The sequence below is a fragment of the Notolabrus celidotus genome, chromosome 3 (genome assembly GCF_009762535.1).
Source record: "Notolabrus celidotus isolate fNotCel1 chromosome 3, fNotCel1.pri, whole genome shotgun sequence".
NCBI classification, from domain to species: Eukaryota; Metazoa; Chordata; class Actinopteri; order Labriformes; family Labridae; genus Notolabrus; species Notolabrus celidotus.
In genome coordinates, this window is record NC_048274.1 from 3380573 (window position 1) to 3400737 (window position 20165).

Sequence of the window (20165 nt, forward strand, 5' to 3'; positions counted from 1 at the left end):
GGCGCTATACAAATAAAGATTGATTGATAACTTTGCCTTTAAAGCTCCTGTAAGGACCGTTCAGTGGGTAGACTTTGCCTCCTGTGGAGAAAGAAGCATCTCTTACCTCTTGAACTATGTGCAGCATTCTTCAATAAAAACAATATTAAATTCTGCTGTCTTTAAACGATTTAAAAAATCACTCACTGTGAGGATCTCTGCTCAAAATGCAAACAAAGGCTGCTTTGACAGTATGCTGTGAATTTCCAAGTCTAAATAGCACCTTTTGGGTTTAACAGCATCAAAAATTCAAAGAAATAATAAAACATCTTCCTGGTCTGCGTTTGTAGATCATAAAAAAGCATCAATGTGAATTTCAGACTGTTTTATCAGCAGCTCAAAACCCCTCTCGGGAGAATCACTGCGAAAACTCAAAACCAAGCAGATGTTTTTGGCTTATTTCTACTAGAAAATATCTTATTCAACTTAATATAAGCCTCATTCACCTACCAAGCCAAGATATTCATATTATTCAGGATATTACATGCCAAAAATAAGACATGAAGTGCATGAAATTTGTAAGAAATTCTGCCAATTGGGTAAGCAAAATGTGCTTGTTAAGTTGATTCGTCCCACTGGCACCTTTTTTAAAATCATGAAAGAAACTCAGGTCTTATTTTTCGCCGTGGAAAATCTTGAAATGAGACGTCTATCTGAACTCATCAGGTGGATACAGCACGCATTAAGTCTATTAAGGCTTTGAAACATGTTTTTTTTTTTACCAGAAATAATCCAGAAAAACTTACTTAATTTTGAGTTTTTGCAGTATTTAATGTATTCAGGGGTATTATCTCCCCCTTTTTGATGTCAAGCAGTGCACACTGCATTGCCAACTTCTATATTAATATAAATCTTAATGGATCAGACTGTAACAAATAATAACTTCTTGATAAATCCATCAGAGACAGGCTGTACATAATGAAAATTACATAATAAATAGCATGTGTGGTCTTTGACTGGCATTAGGAACTTGTCACGTGTTTGGAAATTAACCAGCCAAGACTGTCACTGACATCGAAGCAGATTCCAAGCAGCAACACCTTCCCCTTTCAAATGATTTTCAATTTGCACTACGTTGTTTTAGATCAATGGTAATTAGTAACAGAGGTGTTACAGCACTTACAGTACCCCTGTCCCAATGGATAACATCTTTGATCTAACCTCACAGATCATTCTGGATCACAACAGTCACATACATGAGCCAAGATACAATACTGTACACTTTGTACAGAACACGTTTTAGTGGGAGTCTTATGGAAGCTCTAAGAAAATGCTGATGTTCACAAGTTACATTTATGTAACCTCTGGGACAACCATTTCTCTTTAGAGTCAAGCAAAATCAACTGTGCATATCTGCTTTAGTGTGTGGAAAAATTAAGTTCTCAGAATTGTTTTTCACAGCTGACTTTCACCTGTTCTTTTTGTCTCTATCCAGACCAAGTCCAACATTTTTTGCAGTGTTGCATTAGCCAACTGGTTGCAGCCAGCTTCAAGATGCATGGATTTGTTTGTTTTACTTCATTACACATTTTAAAAAGCACATTCCCATGTTGTGTAGAATTGCCAGTAGATTATAATTTGATAATTGTGAAATTGATTTAACTCACTTATACTCTGGTCTATCTCTGCTGTTCAGTTTCACCTGTTGGGGGATTGCTTTTAGAAAATAATTGACCTTGAATTGACCAGAAGAGCTGCATTCTGCTCAGTGTAGCTCCATGGTCCTGCTGCAGGCACAACACGTATCTATTTCACCAGCAGAGAAAAGCATGCAGGCAAGAACAGGAACAGGTGAATGTCATGTAGAGCACCCTGGGAATGCGGTTTATTGGGGGCAATTATGGATCCCCCTGACATGGTGAGGGCAGAAAATGGCTCACCACAGAGTAAGATGTAGAAGCGCTGACACAGTTTGAACACAGCACACTGAAAACTGTAGTCGTCTTGCACTGTGTATTTCTAATGCAGAAGTAGGAAATGTTCATCACAAGCATCTGAAAATCTGGAACGGGAGATGTTTGGTATTCATAAGTAGTAGTGACTTCATGAAGTCCTGGAAATCTAGAGAGAAGTCAGCTCATATTAAGTTAGACCTCTGAAGTGGAGGACATAAACATGCAAACCTTGGTGGGGAGACCACTGATACACAAATCATCATTAGTGTGAGCTTATGTTTATGTTTATGTTTGTATTTCTGCATGTGTGCAGATTCTGCACATGCAGGCACATTTTCCCTCCCTGAGATCAGTCAGATGGCTTTAAATATTAAAATGTTATATACATATTCTAGCCTGGTGTAGAAATAAGGTCTGCTACTCGTCGATACTGCAGCATCATGGCTTCTAATAAAAGTGTTTACATGAAACATTTCAACCTTCACTCAGACCAATAGGAACAAGAAATGTAAAAATAATTAAGTTGACTTTTTGTGTAAAATGTCTTTCAATAACTGTGGATAAAGGTCCAAATCTTCAGTAATCCAAGACAAGTCTAATATTTTTCAAAGATAGAATTTTGTATTTGTGCACAGTAGAAAACTGCAGTGCAACACCCTACCAATCCAAAATGGGACTGCTGTAATATAAATGTATAATGATAAGTGTCCTTTTACAAAGCATCAAATGAAGAATTAATTTGCAAAAACAGATAACTCAGTTTTTATAAATTTCCAAAAAGCATACTTCTTTTTAATATACATTTTTGAGATACCTCTAATTATGAATGTCATTTTTACTTAGTCAAAGCCACCCAACTTCAGTTGAATGATAATACCTAAAGCTAGTAATAGAAAAAATATGTTTTTTGAAACATTTTCTTATTTTTTTAAAAAGTGAGTCATCTGTTTTTGCAAATGAACTCTTCAAATATTGATATCATGTCAAAAAAGAAGCGTGTTAATACCATGAAACTAGGCAGTTCAGAGAAGGGGGCGGTAGTGGAATTTTCTGTCCATAAAACTGAGAGAAGGCTTTCTGTTTTTATGCCCCTAGGCTGTGGAACTCTTTGCCTCTGGACATGAGAACAGCGAGCTCTCTGGGTGTTTTTAAAAGTAAACTTAAGACTTACCTTTTTAATCTAGCTTTTAATGTGGAGTAATTTATTTTAGCCCTGGACTGCATTATCAGTATCATTATTATTATTATTTTTATTATTATTTCATTATCATTTTTATTATTTTTTACCATTATTATCTAAACCATTGTTTTAACATTTATTTATTTATCTTATTTATTTATTGTGTTCACCTGATCTCGTTAACTCTACCTTATTTTTAACTTTTATTTCCACTCTTACTTATTTTATTAATTTTACTGTGTTGATTTTCTTTTCTTTTTTAAGTATTTCTTATTTTTTCATGCCTTCTATAATTCTACCATCGCTGTTGTTTTCTCACTGTCTGTTACTCTGTGAAGCACTTTGGGCTACATGTTTCTATGTATGAAAGGTGCTATATAAATAAAGTTGAGTTGAGTTGAGAGAAGACGAGGAGCAGAAGAAGACTCAGTTACCAGCTAGCAAGTTAGCCTTTACAACACTGTCAGCCAAGTTAGCCAAGTTAGCCTTTACAACACTGTGTTGATTCTGCTGCAGCACAAATCTTGTCAAAGGAGGTGACAGATGAAGGAGAGGTACTCTACCCACAACCCAAAAAAGTTGTTGTGAGTTATTTGGATTTTGTTAAAAAAAAATGGTGGTTTGTGCACAGTCCACTCTGCAGGAAATGTTAAACAACAGTTGCTGCACACCAGACTGTACCCTCACCTTTGCCTCCATCATCCTGCAGATTTTATCAGAATAGAAAGGGTTAGTTAGTTTTCTCGCTTTGGGACAGGAAATGTAAATTACATTTATATGTTTTATTGTAAAATCCAAGTTATCATAACACTGGATTTGACAGTATTCTTTTCTCCTGGCTGTTTGTGAGACACCGTCCAAGGAGCAAGAGAGAGCCGGATTGAGGTCAGCTGTTCTGTCTGTTCTAAGTTTTCTATAAGAATTGCTGTAACATTGTTATTTTGAATTATTTTGGCCATGATAATCGTGAGGTGATAATCCGATATCATGACATCCCTATTCAAATGTATTCATCTATATCAACCTGCAGAAACAAAACTGGTGCATGTAACGTCAGCCTGCTCAAGGTAACATGTCTACGAATCTGCTGACACTGAAAGAACATGAAAGGAGGTAAAGACCGGCAGACACATGACAAAGGAAAACTTGAGCATTAAGCTCTTAAAAGGGGCGATTATCACTGTGGCTCTAGTGCTCACACTTCACTTAAGCACCAATGGAGATGTTGAGTTAAATGTAAATCATGACAGCTCTTTTTAAGAAACCTTGAAATGTACTATTACTTTAGAAGGAGTTCCAACCATATAATCTTACTCCATCATAAAGTCAGCTGTGATTCAATACATTCATTTCCATGTTTTATATAAAAGTTGGGTGTTATTTCTACAACTCTGCAGCCCTGAAAAAGATAAAGGCTTTTAATTAACGTCTCTCTGGGTGCCTTGGATCATTTGATGAAACATACACTTGGATTTCCACCCTGATTAGCACATTTTCACACCTTTTCAACACCCCTGCAGAGCTCCATGTTCCTGTTTTTCATTTAAACATAACATTATTGCTATACTTGATAAGTAATTTGGTAATAAGATGGAAAATATGTAGTTTTCGACGGCATAGATAAACCCCCATGCAGCAGGTGGAAGCAGGAGCGGAGAGGTCTTGTTTTAATTTGACCCCAACAGCTGGCATTAGTTATTTACATAAAACTGCAGAAGTGCACCACCACGGATGGACAAAAGTCAGACTTGAGCTCCAATGTGATCTTTTACAACAGGTGAGAGGCTACACGTTCAACATTTATCTAAAGTTCTGACACACTGGGGGCCTTATCCCACGCCGGCATCCCTTTCAGAATCATTAAATATTCAACTTTAAGAGACTGAGACACTAATTACGGCAGCACAAGGTGACTCAGTGCATTACAGGAAGCTGAGACTGTGCCGTCTTAAATTCTCTGGGTCCTCCTTAAACAGCAAAATAGTCTCCTCTTCAATCATTCAGCAGCACATTAAAATATTTATGAGGAAATAATGGCCACATTTAATGACAGCTTAGAGTCCCAGCAAGACACAATATCCTGTTTATAAATACAAGAAGAGAAATTAATTTGTGCTGTAAAACATCTATTAAGCCATCAGTGATACCAAATCAGGCTGCTGGGCTTTCTTTATGAGACGTATCAAATAGGAAGAGATGTAGCGGTCGGCTATGGAAAACATGTTGGAGTATTTGTTTGCCAATTTGAGTTGGAGGTGAGTGTTGACATGTCAAATATCACCCTACTGTACAGCATGATTCCAACTAATCCAGTTACAATGGAAGTTTGAGCCGCCTCCAGGGAGCAAACCCTAAACATGGATAATGCTGTCATAGCCGGTGGAGCCGTGGATACACGATTTACATAGTTGATCTAACAATCAGTGTTTCCCAGCCCTGACTCATATGGTGTGGGACTGTCGTGGATTGGATTGGAGCTCTGGGTAAACCTCTTAACCATGCAGATCAAACAGAGGCAGACAGACTGGAGGGCCTCGTGGCTACCCGGCTCTCAGTGTGTTTACTGAATCCAGTCTGCTGTGGCTCCGTCCCAAAGACAACTGCAACGAGCATCGAGCAAATCCTTCAATTCGCCAGCCGCCGTCCCCCAAGCCTCTTAATCAAATAAGGCCATTAGCTCCGTCTCAAGCTCTCTGGGCCTCCAGCACAGACAGGCTGGGGGGTTTTATCTCAGCCAAGTCCAACAATCAGCGCACTAAGAGCACCCTGACACTCTCTGAGATAACAGAGTTTTGGTTTTTTTTACAGGGAGGCTGTGATCCCCTGAAAATTTGCAAAATGATGCCTCGACACCCAGATTAGAGATTTTCTAGGAAAGTGAGGCAGCACTGCTTTGAAGAAATGGGTTCTCTGAAGATTAGAATAAATGCCTTGAAAAGGAAGTGTGTGGTGTAGAAAATGGGGAAATGCACACTTCCAAGTCAACAGACGTGGTTTCAACAAGAAAACACAACTATAACTGAAGTTTAAATCTCTGTATGATATGAGCAGAAACTACAGTATCACAAAGACATTCCAACTCAAGCTTGAGAAACACAATCCTGTCATGATTCAGGATTCCGTTGACATTAAAATGTGACTTTGTTGCTCTCTGGCTCCACATTTTATTTTACTTCTGAATGATGCACAGTGAATATGAAGTCTTTGCTGTGAATCGTTGATCAGTCACTGCAGATATTAGACTGTATTAATTAATGCCTTATGATTTTTTTTTGCTATTGCAAGCATAGATAAGAAAAGATGTATCCCCTTGCATCAGAGTTGCTGTGATATGACTATAGAGGATGCTAAATGGTGATGTATTTATTTGATAATTTTTGGAAGCCTTCTGTTTGTCTTCAGGGTTTTATTTAATCAAGCTAACAGGGAGAGATACAATCTTTAAAGCCCTTTGCTTTAATGATATCCTGGGCTTGCAATAAGTTAAATACATTAACTCCGCATTAGAAATGCCATTTCAACCAAAGGACCCAATGTCTTTAACACTAGAAGGGCCATAATTCAATTCTTACTAGAAAGGCCACAAGAGGTCATTTTGACTGCCAGATTCCAAATTGTATTTTCTATTATGATAAATACCCAATATGGAGAGTGATGTGTTATTGTTTGAGTATATACTGCATATCTATATATATGATTAAACTTCCCAAAATGAGTCACTTTCATTCGCTTCTTATTCAGATAAATCGCCGGTCTGCGCTGTCCCATTCCTACTAAATCTGTCAGTCTTCCTCAGCAGTCATCTCTCTCTTTGAGCTTCTTTTTTTGCCATGATTACCAAAACAGAGTTTTCTAATTTTGTCAGTTTCAATCAAAACCTTTCAAATTGCTCTCTACACTAACTCATGGCCAGTTTCTAAGTTTTATAGAGACAATGCTAGTTGCCAACCAACCAAGAGGCATATGCTGGGAGCAAAAATGTGTCAATCTAATCCCGGCAGTCATTATGACTGCCTGTGGCCGAAGTAGGTAAACATGATTATATAAGTGCCTTTTGTGTAATTTGTAAAAATGACATTTTAAATACGTAAACACACAACTTTAGGAAAAGTCAGGAACGTGCAGCACTGTAATCTTTAGTTAAAAAAAGTTACATTACAGTCATGGCCAAAAGTTTTGAGAATGACACAACTATTAATTTTCACAAAGTCTGCTGTTTCAGTTTTTATAATGGCAATTTGCATATACTCCAGACTGTTATGAGGAGTGATCAGCTCAACTGCAATTAATTGCAAAGTCCCTCTTTGCCTTGAAAATGAACTTTATCACCAAAAACACATTTCCACTGCATTTCAGCCCTGCCACAAAAGGACCAGCTAACATCATTTCAATGACACACAGGTGTCACACACATTAACACAGGTGTGGGTGTTGATGAGGACAAGGCTGGCGATCAATCTGTCATGATTGAGTGACTGGACACTTTAAAAGGAAGATGGTGCATGACACCATTGTTCCTCATCTGACCGTCTCCTGAAGGTGTTACAGCTGCGGGATCGGGCCACCACCAGTGCAGAGCTTGCTCAGGAATGGCAGCAGGCAGGTGTGAGTGCATCTGCACGCACAGTGAGGCGAAGACTTTTGGAGGAAGACCTGGTGTCAAGGAGGGCAGCAAAGAAGCCACTTCTCTCCAGTAAAAACATCAGGGACAGACTGATATTCTGCAGAAGGTACAGGGACTGGACTGCTGAGGACTGGGGTAAAGTCATTTTCTCTGATGAATCCCCTTTCCGATTGTTTGGGGCATCTGGAGGAAGGCTTGTTCGGAGAAGACGAGTTGAGCGCTACCATCAGTCCTGTCTCTTGCCAACAGTGAAGCATCCTGAGACCATTCATGTGTGGGGTTGCTTTTCGGTCAAGGGAGTGGGCTCTCTCACAATCTTGCCTAAAAACACAGCCATGAATAAAGAATGGTACCAGAACATCCTCCGAGAGCAACTTCTCCCAACCATCCAAGGACAGTTTGGTGATGAAGAATGCCTTTTCCAGCAAGATGGAGCACCTTGCCATAAAGCAAAAGTCATAACAAAATGGCTCGGGGAACAAAACATTAAGATTTTGGGCCCTTGGCCAGGAAACTCCCCAGATCTTAATCCCATTGAGAACTTGTGGTCAATCCTGAAGAGGCGGGTGGACAATCAAAAACCCACAAATTCTGACAAACTCCAAGCATTGATTATGCAAGAATGGACTGCCATCAGTCAGGATTTGGTCCAGAAGTTGATTGACAGCATGCCAGTGGAGAATTGCAGAGGTCTTGAAAAAGAAGGGTCAACACTGCAAATATTGACTTATTGCATGAATTCTGTGTAATTCTCAATAAAAGCTTTTGATACTTATGAAATGCTTCTAATTGTATTTCATTATACCATAGAAACATCTGACAAAAACACCTAAAAACCCTGAAGCAGCAGACTTTGGGAAAATGTAATATTTGTGTCGTTCTCAAAACTTTTGGCCATGACTGTACATATAATTGTGAAAACAGTCCAAATGACCCCTACGGCCACTCTAGTGTTAATTAAAAAAGCTTAAACTGAACCTCACTCTGAAGTCTGTCCATCCAAGTTTCACAAAACTGACAAATCAGCACATCAAAGTTAAACAGATATTTCCTCAAAAATCACAAACCCCAGGATTTGTCAGATTCTAACGCCAGAATAAGATTCAAGCTCCAACTGACTCCAGCACTCTTCACTCCACTCAGAGCTGAAGCCATTATCACAAAGTCATTCAATCATTGTGTTAACATCTCATTGCAAACCGCCTTTTGTAGCCCACAGCCTGCTCATATAGCTGCAAAAGAAAGTAATGCAAACCATCACACACACACACACACACACACACACACACAGCTTTTTACATTCACAGGCTGATATATGAGCCCAGTCGAGCCTGAGCCAGCCGAAGTAGAGTCCTACCTTCGCAGTAGGTAGAATCCCCGTGGATGGAGGCGTAGCCGCTCTTGCATTCACACTCCGCTTTAGTATTCCGGTTTTTACACTCAGAGTTTTCTCCACAAATGACTCCCTCTGCGCAGAAATCATAACCTGAAAGAGAGGGACAAAGAAAGCCACAACTTACTTTGGTCTTTAAAAAAAGTTGACTGCAAACAGAGAGAAAAGCAGTACAAACCACAATATGCAACACTGTTTGGCTAATGCACAATAGCAAAGTATATGGCTGCAGTAAAGTTTGTGCAGTAAAAAGTTTTATGTTTCATGAAAGCATGTACAAGCACATGACATAAACACTTAAACATGCTGCTAATGTGAATAGAGCTAAGACGCTGTCATTAAGGTCTGGTCTGCTGCTTTATTGTTTCAGTAAATTGTGCTTTTAGAAACAATGCACAATAACTACTTCAAGAGTTCATGATGGGTTAGGTGTTTCTTTGAAGCCTGTGTGCCATGTTTTGTTGAAATCCTCCAAGCACAGGCATTTAATGCTCAAACAGAAAAAGGAAAGAGATAAATCCAGCATCTGTTTCTGTGACAAATAGAAAAGCGATGCACTGATAGTTAGAAATAAATCAGTAGGTTTGTAGTCTGTTAAATTATGAAAAACTTGGTTGTGCATAAAAACATGCATGCAGATTGCAATGTTTTCCTCATTCTAACGCTCCTGATGAGGAAACATCACTGAGTCACTCTTGTTTTTTTCCTCTCTTTTTCTGGTACTGTTGTGGTCAAAAATAGAGGCGATATGTTGGAATGTATTGTGACAGCCCCTTCCTGTAGGTTGATGTACAGTGGCCTTGGTTATTTCCAGTAGAGTTGAATGGCAGCAGGTGTCACCACATATAAAAGCCAGCTTCCTGCAGCCTCTGTCTTTCTCTCTCTCTGCTTGATCAGCTTCTGCACCATTGTGTTTGAGTTAACTATGTGTACGTGCACTCCTCAGTGTCTCTACTACACCATATTCACACACCGGACATGCATACTGCTGATGCTACATACCTCACATACCTCACAACCATTGCTACCTTTCAGTTTATTTATTTTTCTGGTCTTTTGTCATGGCCCACAAGCAGGGTTATGACAGTGTGTAACCATTGCTGCCTCACAAATACAGCACTAAATATCTCCTTCTGGCTAGGTCTGCAGCAGTCAGCCTTGTAGAGCAGCAAAAGTTAAAGGGTGTGTGACATATTGGACAAATGGATCCAAAAAGGTTTTTGGAGGACATTTAGATTTTATTTTGACCCTTTCTTTGGGCAGTAAATCCACTGTAACTTCTGATTCCAAGCTGGATGCAGAAGAATTACTAGCCTGGCGTCATCCATTCAATTCATTTCCTTTCTCCAGGGGGGCATTAGCAACAGCGGAATAAAGGAGTGCTACTGCAAGTGACTGAACAGACCTAGAAACAGGCAGAGCAATGCAACATGACGTGAGCGTAGAGCAGCAGAATTTTAGTTGATCATTGTTGTCAAGATAATATTTGAAACAGCAGCAATAGTGGAGTCAATAAACCTCCCTGTGGTGGAAGCAGACATTTTTGTTTTTCAATCAATAAAATCATCTTTAAATAATACTTTGTGTCAGATTGTTTAAAGCTGGGGATGGTAGTCAGATTTAGATACGCTTTTTTGTTATACTGGTTAAAGTTATCTTTATGTCCCAATGGCAATCAATACATAATGTGTTCTTAAAGTAAACCTGGGAAAGCACCAACCAATCCCTGCCATCAGGAGCCAAATTATGAAACCAATCAAATCCCGTCCTGCCGTTCTGCCCGCCTCCTGCAAAGCGTACATTTCACGTTTGTTTGTGTTTTTAACTTTCACTATGAGAATGTTTTGGTGTTTTCTTACCGCTGAGTGAGACATGAGTTGACGTAGTGCAAAACACAGACGATGTGCTGAGGACCGGTTTGGAATCAGTCACCATCATATGGTCGCGAATCGGCGGCGCTCATGAATGTGAGTGGGGGCGTCGTTTTGGAGGAGCTCTGATGGAAGGGGGGAGGGGCCAACAGGGGCCAGTGCCCCTGTAAAACCGTGGGGAGTAAAACTGACCTTTGTGTTTATTAAGACAGCCTACAACTAGCATGCCTCCCTCCTAAGCTCCTTGTTAGGAAGGAAGAGTTCAGTATTATTTTATACAGTCTATGGGCTGAACAAGCTCCGAGCTCTGACTTCCTGTTAGAGACCGGATGGCGTTGTGACGTATGAAAAACACTGAAAACTGAAACGGCTCATTTCAGCACACATTTACAGAAAGGTGGAGAAATCAGAACAGGGGCAGAATGGATTTTTTTCATTCTCAGGGGGTTTGTAGACATGCCAGGGAAACATATTTCAGGTAGAGAACCATTAAAAAGTCGATTTTGCATTATATGTAACCTTTAAAACACCCCCAAAAAAGAAAATAAGTAAAACAATAAAACCATTAAAATAAATGATTGTTTAATTATTAAGAACTAGAACTAGTAGTTCCAACCAACCATGTATCATTTAGACAAGATCTCAATGGTTTAGTTACTTTCCACTGTGTTCCTGTTAATGATATACATCACCTCAAATTATTGAAGTATCAAAAGTATCCATATTCGATTTGAGAATCGATTTTAGAGCATAAAGATCTGGTATCCGAAGTATAAATATTTCAGTATCGCCCGCACATCACTAGTGCTGACGACACGCAACTTTACCTCCCCATCAGAGCCAATGACCGGTCAAATATCACAATCCTTCACAAGTGTCTTGAAGAAATAAAATCATGGATGGCAGACAACTTCCTTCAACTCAATGACAATAAATCAGAAATGATTCTAATTGGCCCAGCAGCAAAAATAACCCTAATCAAGACCAATCTAGATCATTTAGCTATCCATGTAAAAACATCAGAAAGGAACCTTGGAGTCATTTTGGACCAGGATTTGAGTTTTGAGCCACAGATGAAGGAAGTATTCGAATCCTGTTTTTATCAGCTCAGAAATATTTCAAAGGTAAAGTCCATTAATTTATCAACCACCGTAGAAAAACTCATGCACGCTTTTATTTCCTCCCATCTTGACTACTGCAACTCACTATACACCCGTCTTAGCATCCCTACATTGCATTGAAGCATTGCAGAGGGAACATTCCAGTCCAATGCCAATCTTTGCCAAATTTGAACCAAACCAGCCAGAAAATGTCTCCTTTCAGAAAAGTGAGAGGACACATAGACCAACGTTTTTGAATCGGTCCGTCAGAAATGGAAGCAGGCAGGTAGAGAGATGAGTCTTCTGCTCTGTAAGTGTGAGCTGATGTAGCCCATCATAGCCTGTAATGAAAGACGGGCCAGCTGCACATAAAAGCCCTGAGAGGCAGAGAGCCTGGGGAGCCATTACTGAGGAAAGAGCTGCCTCTGCATTTTTCTTTCACCATCCACAGCAGCACCATGCAGAGAGCGCTCTGTACGGGTAGAAGGTCTGATTGAGCGAGTTACAACACGTGTGTCCGGGTGTGCTTGTGGAGGAGCAGACCGCAAACACACCTGTGAGGAGAAAAATAAACCATGGCTGGGTTTATTTCTTGCAGAATATTTGACGGATGGAATGCACACTTTGGTTCCTCGCTCTGGAATTCTTCTTCTTTATTTCAGGAAAAGAGAAGTGCATAAACATGCTGTGACAATTGTGTAATTCTCCAAATGAAAGGAGCACTGTGACTTTGAAGGGCTTAACAGTAAGGCACAAGTACATTTCAAAGAAGCAGCAAAGTACAGAGTGGAAACAATAAAGAGGTCTGGAGATTGTTAGACTAGTCGTGTCTGTCACCTCTCTGAGCTTTTATTGTATAAACTCTCCTCTTGACTACACCTCCCCCTGAGCTCCCTCTTTCTTCTTCTACATATTTCTTTTCCTCCCCTTTATCTCTTCCCTCTTGTCTCGTCTGTGCCTTATCTTCCATCCTCGACTGCTGTGATTCCATTTTCACCTGCCTCAGGAATTCCACATTACATCCACAAATGATGAAGAGATGTTTACTAGATATCACCAACACAGCTCGCATCACACATATCTTTGTCTTCCTTACCACCATTAAACTTCAGACTTCATTTCAGGTTGTTTCCACAAACAGCACCCTGACATGATCAGATATTTCTGTTGCACACCAGTAGATCACCTTGCTCAGGGTCTACTTTTTGTCCCCTGTATCTAACTGACAACAAAAGGTAATCTGGCCTCAGAAGCTGTGATGACACCGTGGAAAGCTCTGACTATGTTCTGCTGTGACTGTTGAAAAGTATTTAAAGCTCCTTCCTGGCGCTCCTTAATCTTAACTCTTCATGATTTTATCCTGAACATGTCTTAGTGATTTCTGTTTTTATAAAAAGATCTCATCTTTCTGTCTTTTGAAGGTGAAAAATTGCATTCACTGCAGATATTTGCAGCATAAAATATACTAAAAGGTTGTTTTTGAAGCGTTCAGTTACTCACAGTGTCTGACATCTACGCCCCGGCAGCTATTTTGACTTTAAAAATAACTAAACATAAAGCATAAATCTCCCTCCTGGTGGTCTTGTTTGCTTTTGAAGGCCATAAAGAGGCGTCGGTTTTAATTTCAGTCGGTTTCAAAAGCAGCTAAAACTCCTTGCAGGAGCTTCCTACTAAAATCACTCAGAGAAACTGGAGCTGGAAAGAAGTCCTGGTACGCTTATAAAGTCCCATATGCTAAATTTGAAAGGGGTGTTACAGTGCACTATAGCAGCCCACTTAAATCACTGCATACAGTACATGATATGTGCAGGATGCAATGATGCAAAATGTTACAAGATGTAATAATGATGGCAGAAGTTGCTGCATCAGGTGCCATGCTAAAATGATCCCAGCTCCCACACAATCTGACCATTGATGGACCATACTCATGATATCAGTTCATGTGTTCATCCCATAGACCAAGGGTTCCCAAACTTTTCAGCCCGGGACCCCCACAATATAGGTGCTAAAGATTCACGAACCCCACTGTCCCTCAAAGTGATTTAATGTGGCTTCATTTAGCTGGTCTGGAGAAAATTAGCCTTCCTATGTGAGAATATGTCTGTGTTTTCTGTGCCGTTATGAATTAACCTGCTGCTACTGATGCTTTTGATAATTAAGTGTTCACTAACCCTAAACTTAGGAGTCATCTGACAATAAGAAAGGCAGAAAACTCATTACATTTTCTATTTTCAAGGTTTTATTTCAAATGTAGCTTCTATTTTTGTCTATATTCTTTACATTTTTGACCTGGTAAAATAAAGATAAAATAAAGAAATAAATGTACTATTTTGAGATAACTTAAAAAAAAACAAAAAAAAAACATTCTGGAGGACACCTCACGACCCCCCTTTTGTGTCTTGTGAACCCCCCGACCCACACTTTGGGAACCCCTGCCATAGACTGTATACTTAATTGACGTAGTATTCGTGATGCCACCCATCTGTTCCTGAGCGCATTTTTGAAGCCAAATGTTGACGGGAGCCATATTGGAAATGCTGAGCTCATCCCAACTTAGTGTGAGGTAAAGAGGCGGGGTTTGAGCCTTCTAGCCAACAGCTATGTGTTCCCGCCTGTCAGTGTGTGCCGATAGAGAAATTAACTACGTAGACCAAAGCTGTTTTTTGAACCAGGCTGTAAACATGTTGATTACTGCTGTAAAGATCATCTTCTTTGAATGGGTGTGTATGTGGTTTCTGGTGTTTCTGCAGCCAGCCTCTAGTGGATGCTCGATGAATTGCAGTTTATAACACTTGCATGGGCTTCATATCTTGAGACCGGAGGTTGCTGCTTTGTTCATCCATTGATGTTTGTGACTGTGTTTGGAGGCTTCCTACGTAAAGGTAGCATCTTTCATGCAGCAGTGATGCCTGTTATGAGACGACCGTCTCGTCATGCATTCTATCTTCACTCTGATATCCTGTTGTATGTAGGATGAATGTTGGGAGGATTCTAAGGACACGTCTTACAGGGGCCCTGAAAAGTATCAGAACATTCATGGTTGTGAAGTGGTGGGACCCATTTTGATATTTTACATCAGGGTGGAGCCCCCATCTTCTTCTTCCTCTCATCTCTCCTCCACCCTTCTCATAAAGTCTGAGCCTTATCCTCTCTCTTTCCCTTTCCTTTCATCGTCCTCTCAACTCTTATCTCTTCCTTCCTACTTTACCTTTCCTTTATTTTTAACCCAGCAGGTCTAAGACTATATTCCCTTACTTTTCCCTCAGTCTTCTTCTTCTTCCTGCCTTTCTTCTCACATGTTCCTTCTCCTTTCACTTCCCTCCCCTCGCCTTTTATGTGCTGCTCTTTATCTTTTCTCACATTCCTTTTCTCCCTCTGTTTTCCTCTATTTTTAACATTTCCGACCTGAGACTTTAAATTCCCCCCTCCTCCTCCTCCTCCTCCTCCTCTATTCCCCTTGTTCCCCTCCTCTCCTCTCACGCTGTGCTTTACACTCTCAACCCTCTTCTTCAAACTTTCCTTTTCCTTTCTTTTTAACAGAGCAGTTTTAGAGCCTTAATATTTCCTTCCACCTTCTTTATTGTCCTTTTACACCCTTTACCGTTTTTATCTTGTCGCCCCCCTCTCCTTCTCATTCCTGTGTCCTCCTTTCCTTCTCTATTACCACTGTTCATCTTCCTCTCCTCTGCTGCTTATCTCACCCAAACAAGAGTGCAATTTCCTCCACTCAGAACCTTTCTTGCGTTTCTTTCATTATGGCTCTATAGCTGACAGCCTCCTACAGTTTGTTTATTCAATGTATTTACTGAATTACCGGTGGCTATTTACCCTGTGGTACCTCCCTGCCAAAGCAGCGGGGTACAGGCAAATTGGCATAGCAGGTGCTCAATAGTAGACAGGCCAATCTGCTCTGATAAGTATCTCGGCCAAGAAGCATTCATAGCAGGAGAAACAGGAGAGAAACAGAATTATTGCAGCCTGAATCAGCACCCGGCAGACTGGCTGTGTTTACTCCCTTCGGCAGCAAGGGATCGGCGCGTGCTCGTCCAACAGTGATTCATGCAGCTGAAAAGAGTGCAGGAAGAACAAAGACATACCTCTGCAAACATTGCAGCATCTGCCATCTGGTAGGATCTGATCACTGACAGTGCAGTTGAGCTCCGGACAAGTTTCTGTGACTTTCACCATCAGGCCGTTCTGTGAGGACAGGAGAGAGGGACAATGTTACAACCTCACTGCTGAGGGAAAACATGTGAAAACACTTCATCAGTCATGGGTTACTTTTGCTTTGTATTTTATTTGTCACTTTGATTTCTGGTTTCATTTCATAGTTATCCTTGTGTCTTCCCAGTGTTGTGCTTCAGTGATTCATGTCCTGTGTTTTATTTGTTACCTTTTTTGTCTCCTTGTGTGTTTAGTATTTTTTCATGTCACTCCCTGTGTGATTTCCTCTGGTCTTGAGTTGGTTTTCAGTGTTTTATCCTGTAGACTACTCTGGTATGTTAAGTTTAGTTTCACCTGTGTTTTCCTGCCTTGTGATTGTCTTCACCTGTGTCTTGTTTTCCTCACCTGTGTGTCCTTACTCGTTATCCAGTGTATCTAATTAGTCTCTGTGTTTCTGTGTGTCTGTGTTTGGGGTGGCAGGAGCTTAGTCCATAGGGACTTCACTTAGGAACCAAAGGGTTGCCGGTTCCAGTCCCAGTATGGATGAAGTTTTGCAAGTGGACTGGTGGCTGGAGAGATGCTGGTTCACTTGCCTCGGCACTGCCGATGCATCCTCACTCTGACATCTCTCCCTAAGTGAATGTCCATAGCATGTTTGTGCATAAATTGTATGTATATCAAACTATGTGTGCACTGAATTTCACCCATGGGGATTAATTAAGTACTTTTGTTCTTCTTGTTCTTGTTCTTCTTCTTGTTCTTGTTCTTGTTCTTCTTCTTGTTCTTCTTCTTCTTCTTCTTCTTCTTCTTCTTCTTCTTCTTCTTCTTCTTCTTCTTCTTCTTCTTCTTCTTCTTCTTCTTCTTCTTCTTCTTCTTCTTCTTCTTCTTCTTCTTCTTCTGCATTCTAGTGTGTCCAGTGTTTCCTGAGTTCTTGTTGTTTGCAGTAAGTTTTTGTTTTATCTCAGTTTAGGTTTATTAAAACCTTTTTATTTTGACTCTTCACCTGGGTCCTCCCCATTCTTTCTTCACACGTGACAGAAATCAGTCTCAACCAGAGAATGAAGATCTGACTGGAGGACAAACGGCACGTATCTGATCTATCTAAGCGTTCCCATCAGTTATGAACCCACTTCTTTCATTGCTCTGTTGATTTTAATGAGCATATCTGATAAACAATAACTTCATCACGTACAAACCACACCATCTGATCAAAGGATATTTTTAGAAGCTCAAAAACGAGAGGATATTTTAAGGTTCTCCTGAGTGGATGAGGCTGCCATGACAACAGGGAAGGTGGAACGTAAAGGTTGTACATCCTGCTCGCACCCCCGCAGAGGGCATGAATACAGATAGCAGGTAAGGGACAGATAAGAGCCACCAAAGTAGAATAGACACAAAGGCAGATAGTACTCTTTGTCGTCTTCTCCTGGGCCTTCAGAACAAACAGCACACACACTGCAGCAGCGGCCCGGCTGCTCCCTCAGATCTCGGCGGTCCCAGATGCCTCTCAGGTCTGAAGTATCAGCTCAAACCTCAAAGATCTCTCCTTCACAATTGACTTCAAAGTCGTGTTTTTCTAGGAAAGTATAAACTATCCATGTTTCATCTTTTAATAGTTCAGTCGCTTTGTACTGCCAGACTTTTTTGGCTAAATGATTTACTCATTAAGAACTGTGAACTAAAATTCCTGTCATAAATTAATCTGTCTTATCATCCTGAAAGGCTGTGTCTTCTATCAAAGATGCTGCTTGCAGGGAGGAATCCATAGTTCATTATAAAGACAAATACAAAACAAGCATGAACAGAGTTTTCCTTTTCCCAGCCGCTGTCGGCTCATTATGTCGGTTTGAAGGCCTACAAAGAAAACTCTTATCAATGCAACCATTATCAGCACAAAGACGCTCTATATGACTACAATGCTTCCATAAAGCCACAGTACGCTACGTCTTCAGAACCAAACCACACACAGATAAAGTCAAAACATCCATAAGAACTTAACAAGATAATGATGTGTCAGAAGGATGTTTTTCTTCTTCAAATAACCAATGCATTAAATAATAAATACATAAATAATCTGACATCATTGGTTTCTGTAATTAGTTGGGAAAAGTGTGAATCTCAGTGGCAGCTGTGATAAGCTGAGGCTTTGGATAAAAGCAAAAATACAATGTTGCACATGCTTGCCATTGCTCAACCACATCACTCCATTTATTAGAGGTTTGAATTTAAACTTTCACAGCCTGTTACATCCCAATTTACACTACCAGTCAACCTTCTCATGCAATGTTTTTTATTTATTTTAAGTATTTTCCACACTGTAGATTAATACTGAAGACATCAAAACTATGAATGAACATATATGGAATTATTTAATGAACAAAAAAGTGTTAAAGGTGACATATCATGCAAAATGGACTTTTTAATGGTTCTCTACCTGAAATATGTTTCCCTGGCATGTCTACAAACCCCCCGAGAATGAAAAGAATCCATTCTGCCCATGTTCTGATTTCTCCACCTTTCTGTAAATGTGTGTGAAAGGAGCCGTTTCAGACTTCCGTGTTTTTGTTACGTAACAACAATATCCGGTCTGTCACGGAGTCAGAGCTCGGAGCTTGTTCAGCCCACAGACTGTATAAAATAATACTGAATCCCTCCTCTGTTTTTCATTCCCTGCACAAATGTGTGCTAACAAGGAGCTTAGGAGGGAGGCATGCTAGTTGTAGGCTGTCTTACTGGTCGGTTTTACTCCCCACGTCTGCAGATTTGAAGATCTAGTGGATGATTTTTATTTATCATGGATAAGTGCTAGCACTAGTTAGCATAGCCACATAGCTACATGTTCATAGCTGTAGCTGTAGCTGTGTACCAAGACACACGTCGACATACTGACAAATAAAACAACAAGAAACACTAAATCTGTGACCAATCCTTCAGAAAGGTCCTGCTACAGGCGCCTCTCCGTCAGGATCAGATTCTGGATCAGACTCAGAGGGTTGAAGTAACAGCAGCCGTGTATATTCAGCCAACATGTAAACATTAGATCAACGTGCTGGACAGCCGAGGCACATCCACTTCCTGAGGGGGCGTGGTCAGAGAGAAAACAGAGTGTTCTGAGAAGGACTGGAGAAGAGGGCTTTTCAGGCAGACCAAAATCTGATTTTAAAGTGTTTTTTTGAGCATAAACTTTAAAGACATGTTTTGGGGACCTCTTAGACCAATATATATTGATGAAAAAAGCGTGATATGTCACCTTTAAACAAAGCAGAATATGTTTTATATTTTAGATTCTGTAAAGTAGCCCCCTTTTTCCTTCATGACAGCTTTGAGAACACACTCTTGGTATTCTCTCAGTCTGCTTCATGAAGTGGTCTCCTGGAATGGTTTCAAATGAACATGAGCCTTGTCAAGAGTTCATTTGTAGAATGACTTGCCTTCTTAATGTGTTTGAGACCATCAGTTGTGTTGATCAGAGGTAGGGTTAGTACACAATGGATAGCCCTATTTAACTACTGTTGTAATCCAGATTATGGCAAAACCAGATTATTTCATAGTTTTGATGTCTGCAGTATTAATCTACAATGTTGAAAATATTTAAAATAAATAAAAAACATTGAATGAGAAGGTGTGGGCAAACTTTTGACTGGTAGTAGTGTAGGCAGGAAGAAGCTTAGTTTTACTTGAGGACAACTTGGGCTTTAAAATGTAAAACAAGCCAACAAAACTTTGAGGACTTTCACAGCTTGCAGCGGGTCAAACATTTAACATTCTCTCGCACTAATTAAAAGGCTGACTCATTTAGGAGGGAGACTTGCGTTGACTCATGCATCAGTTCCTGGTGGCAGTTATGATGAATTTCTGAGTGCTATCTATCTGAAGAATTGGCACCCAATGAAAAGCCA

General features: G+C 40.1%; 1 protein-coding gene across 1 annotated transcript in view; it reads right to left on the minus strand.

Moving 5' to 3' along the window:
- The window catches only part of LOC117810657 (protein kinase C-binding protein NELL1-like), a 459515-nt gene that overhangs the window by 257332 nt on the left and 182018 nt on the right, over positions 1-20165 (minus strand). Inside the window, exons 11-12 of the mRNA XM_034680585.1 lie at positions 16200-16299; positions 9096-9224 (exon numbers count right to left, since the gene is read on the minus strand). Of these exons, the coding sequence (XP_034536476.1) occupies positions 9096-9224; positions 16200-16299 (229 nt within the window). The remainder of the gene's footprint in view (positions 1-9095; positions 9225-16199; positions 16300-20165) is intronic.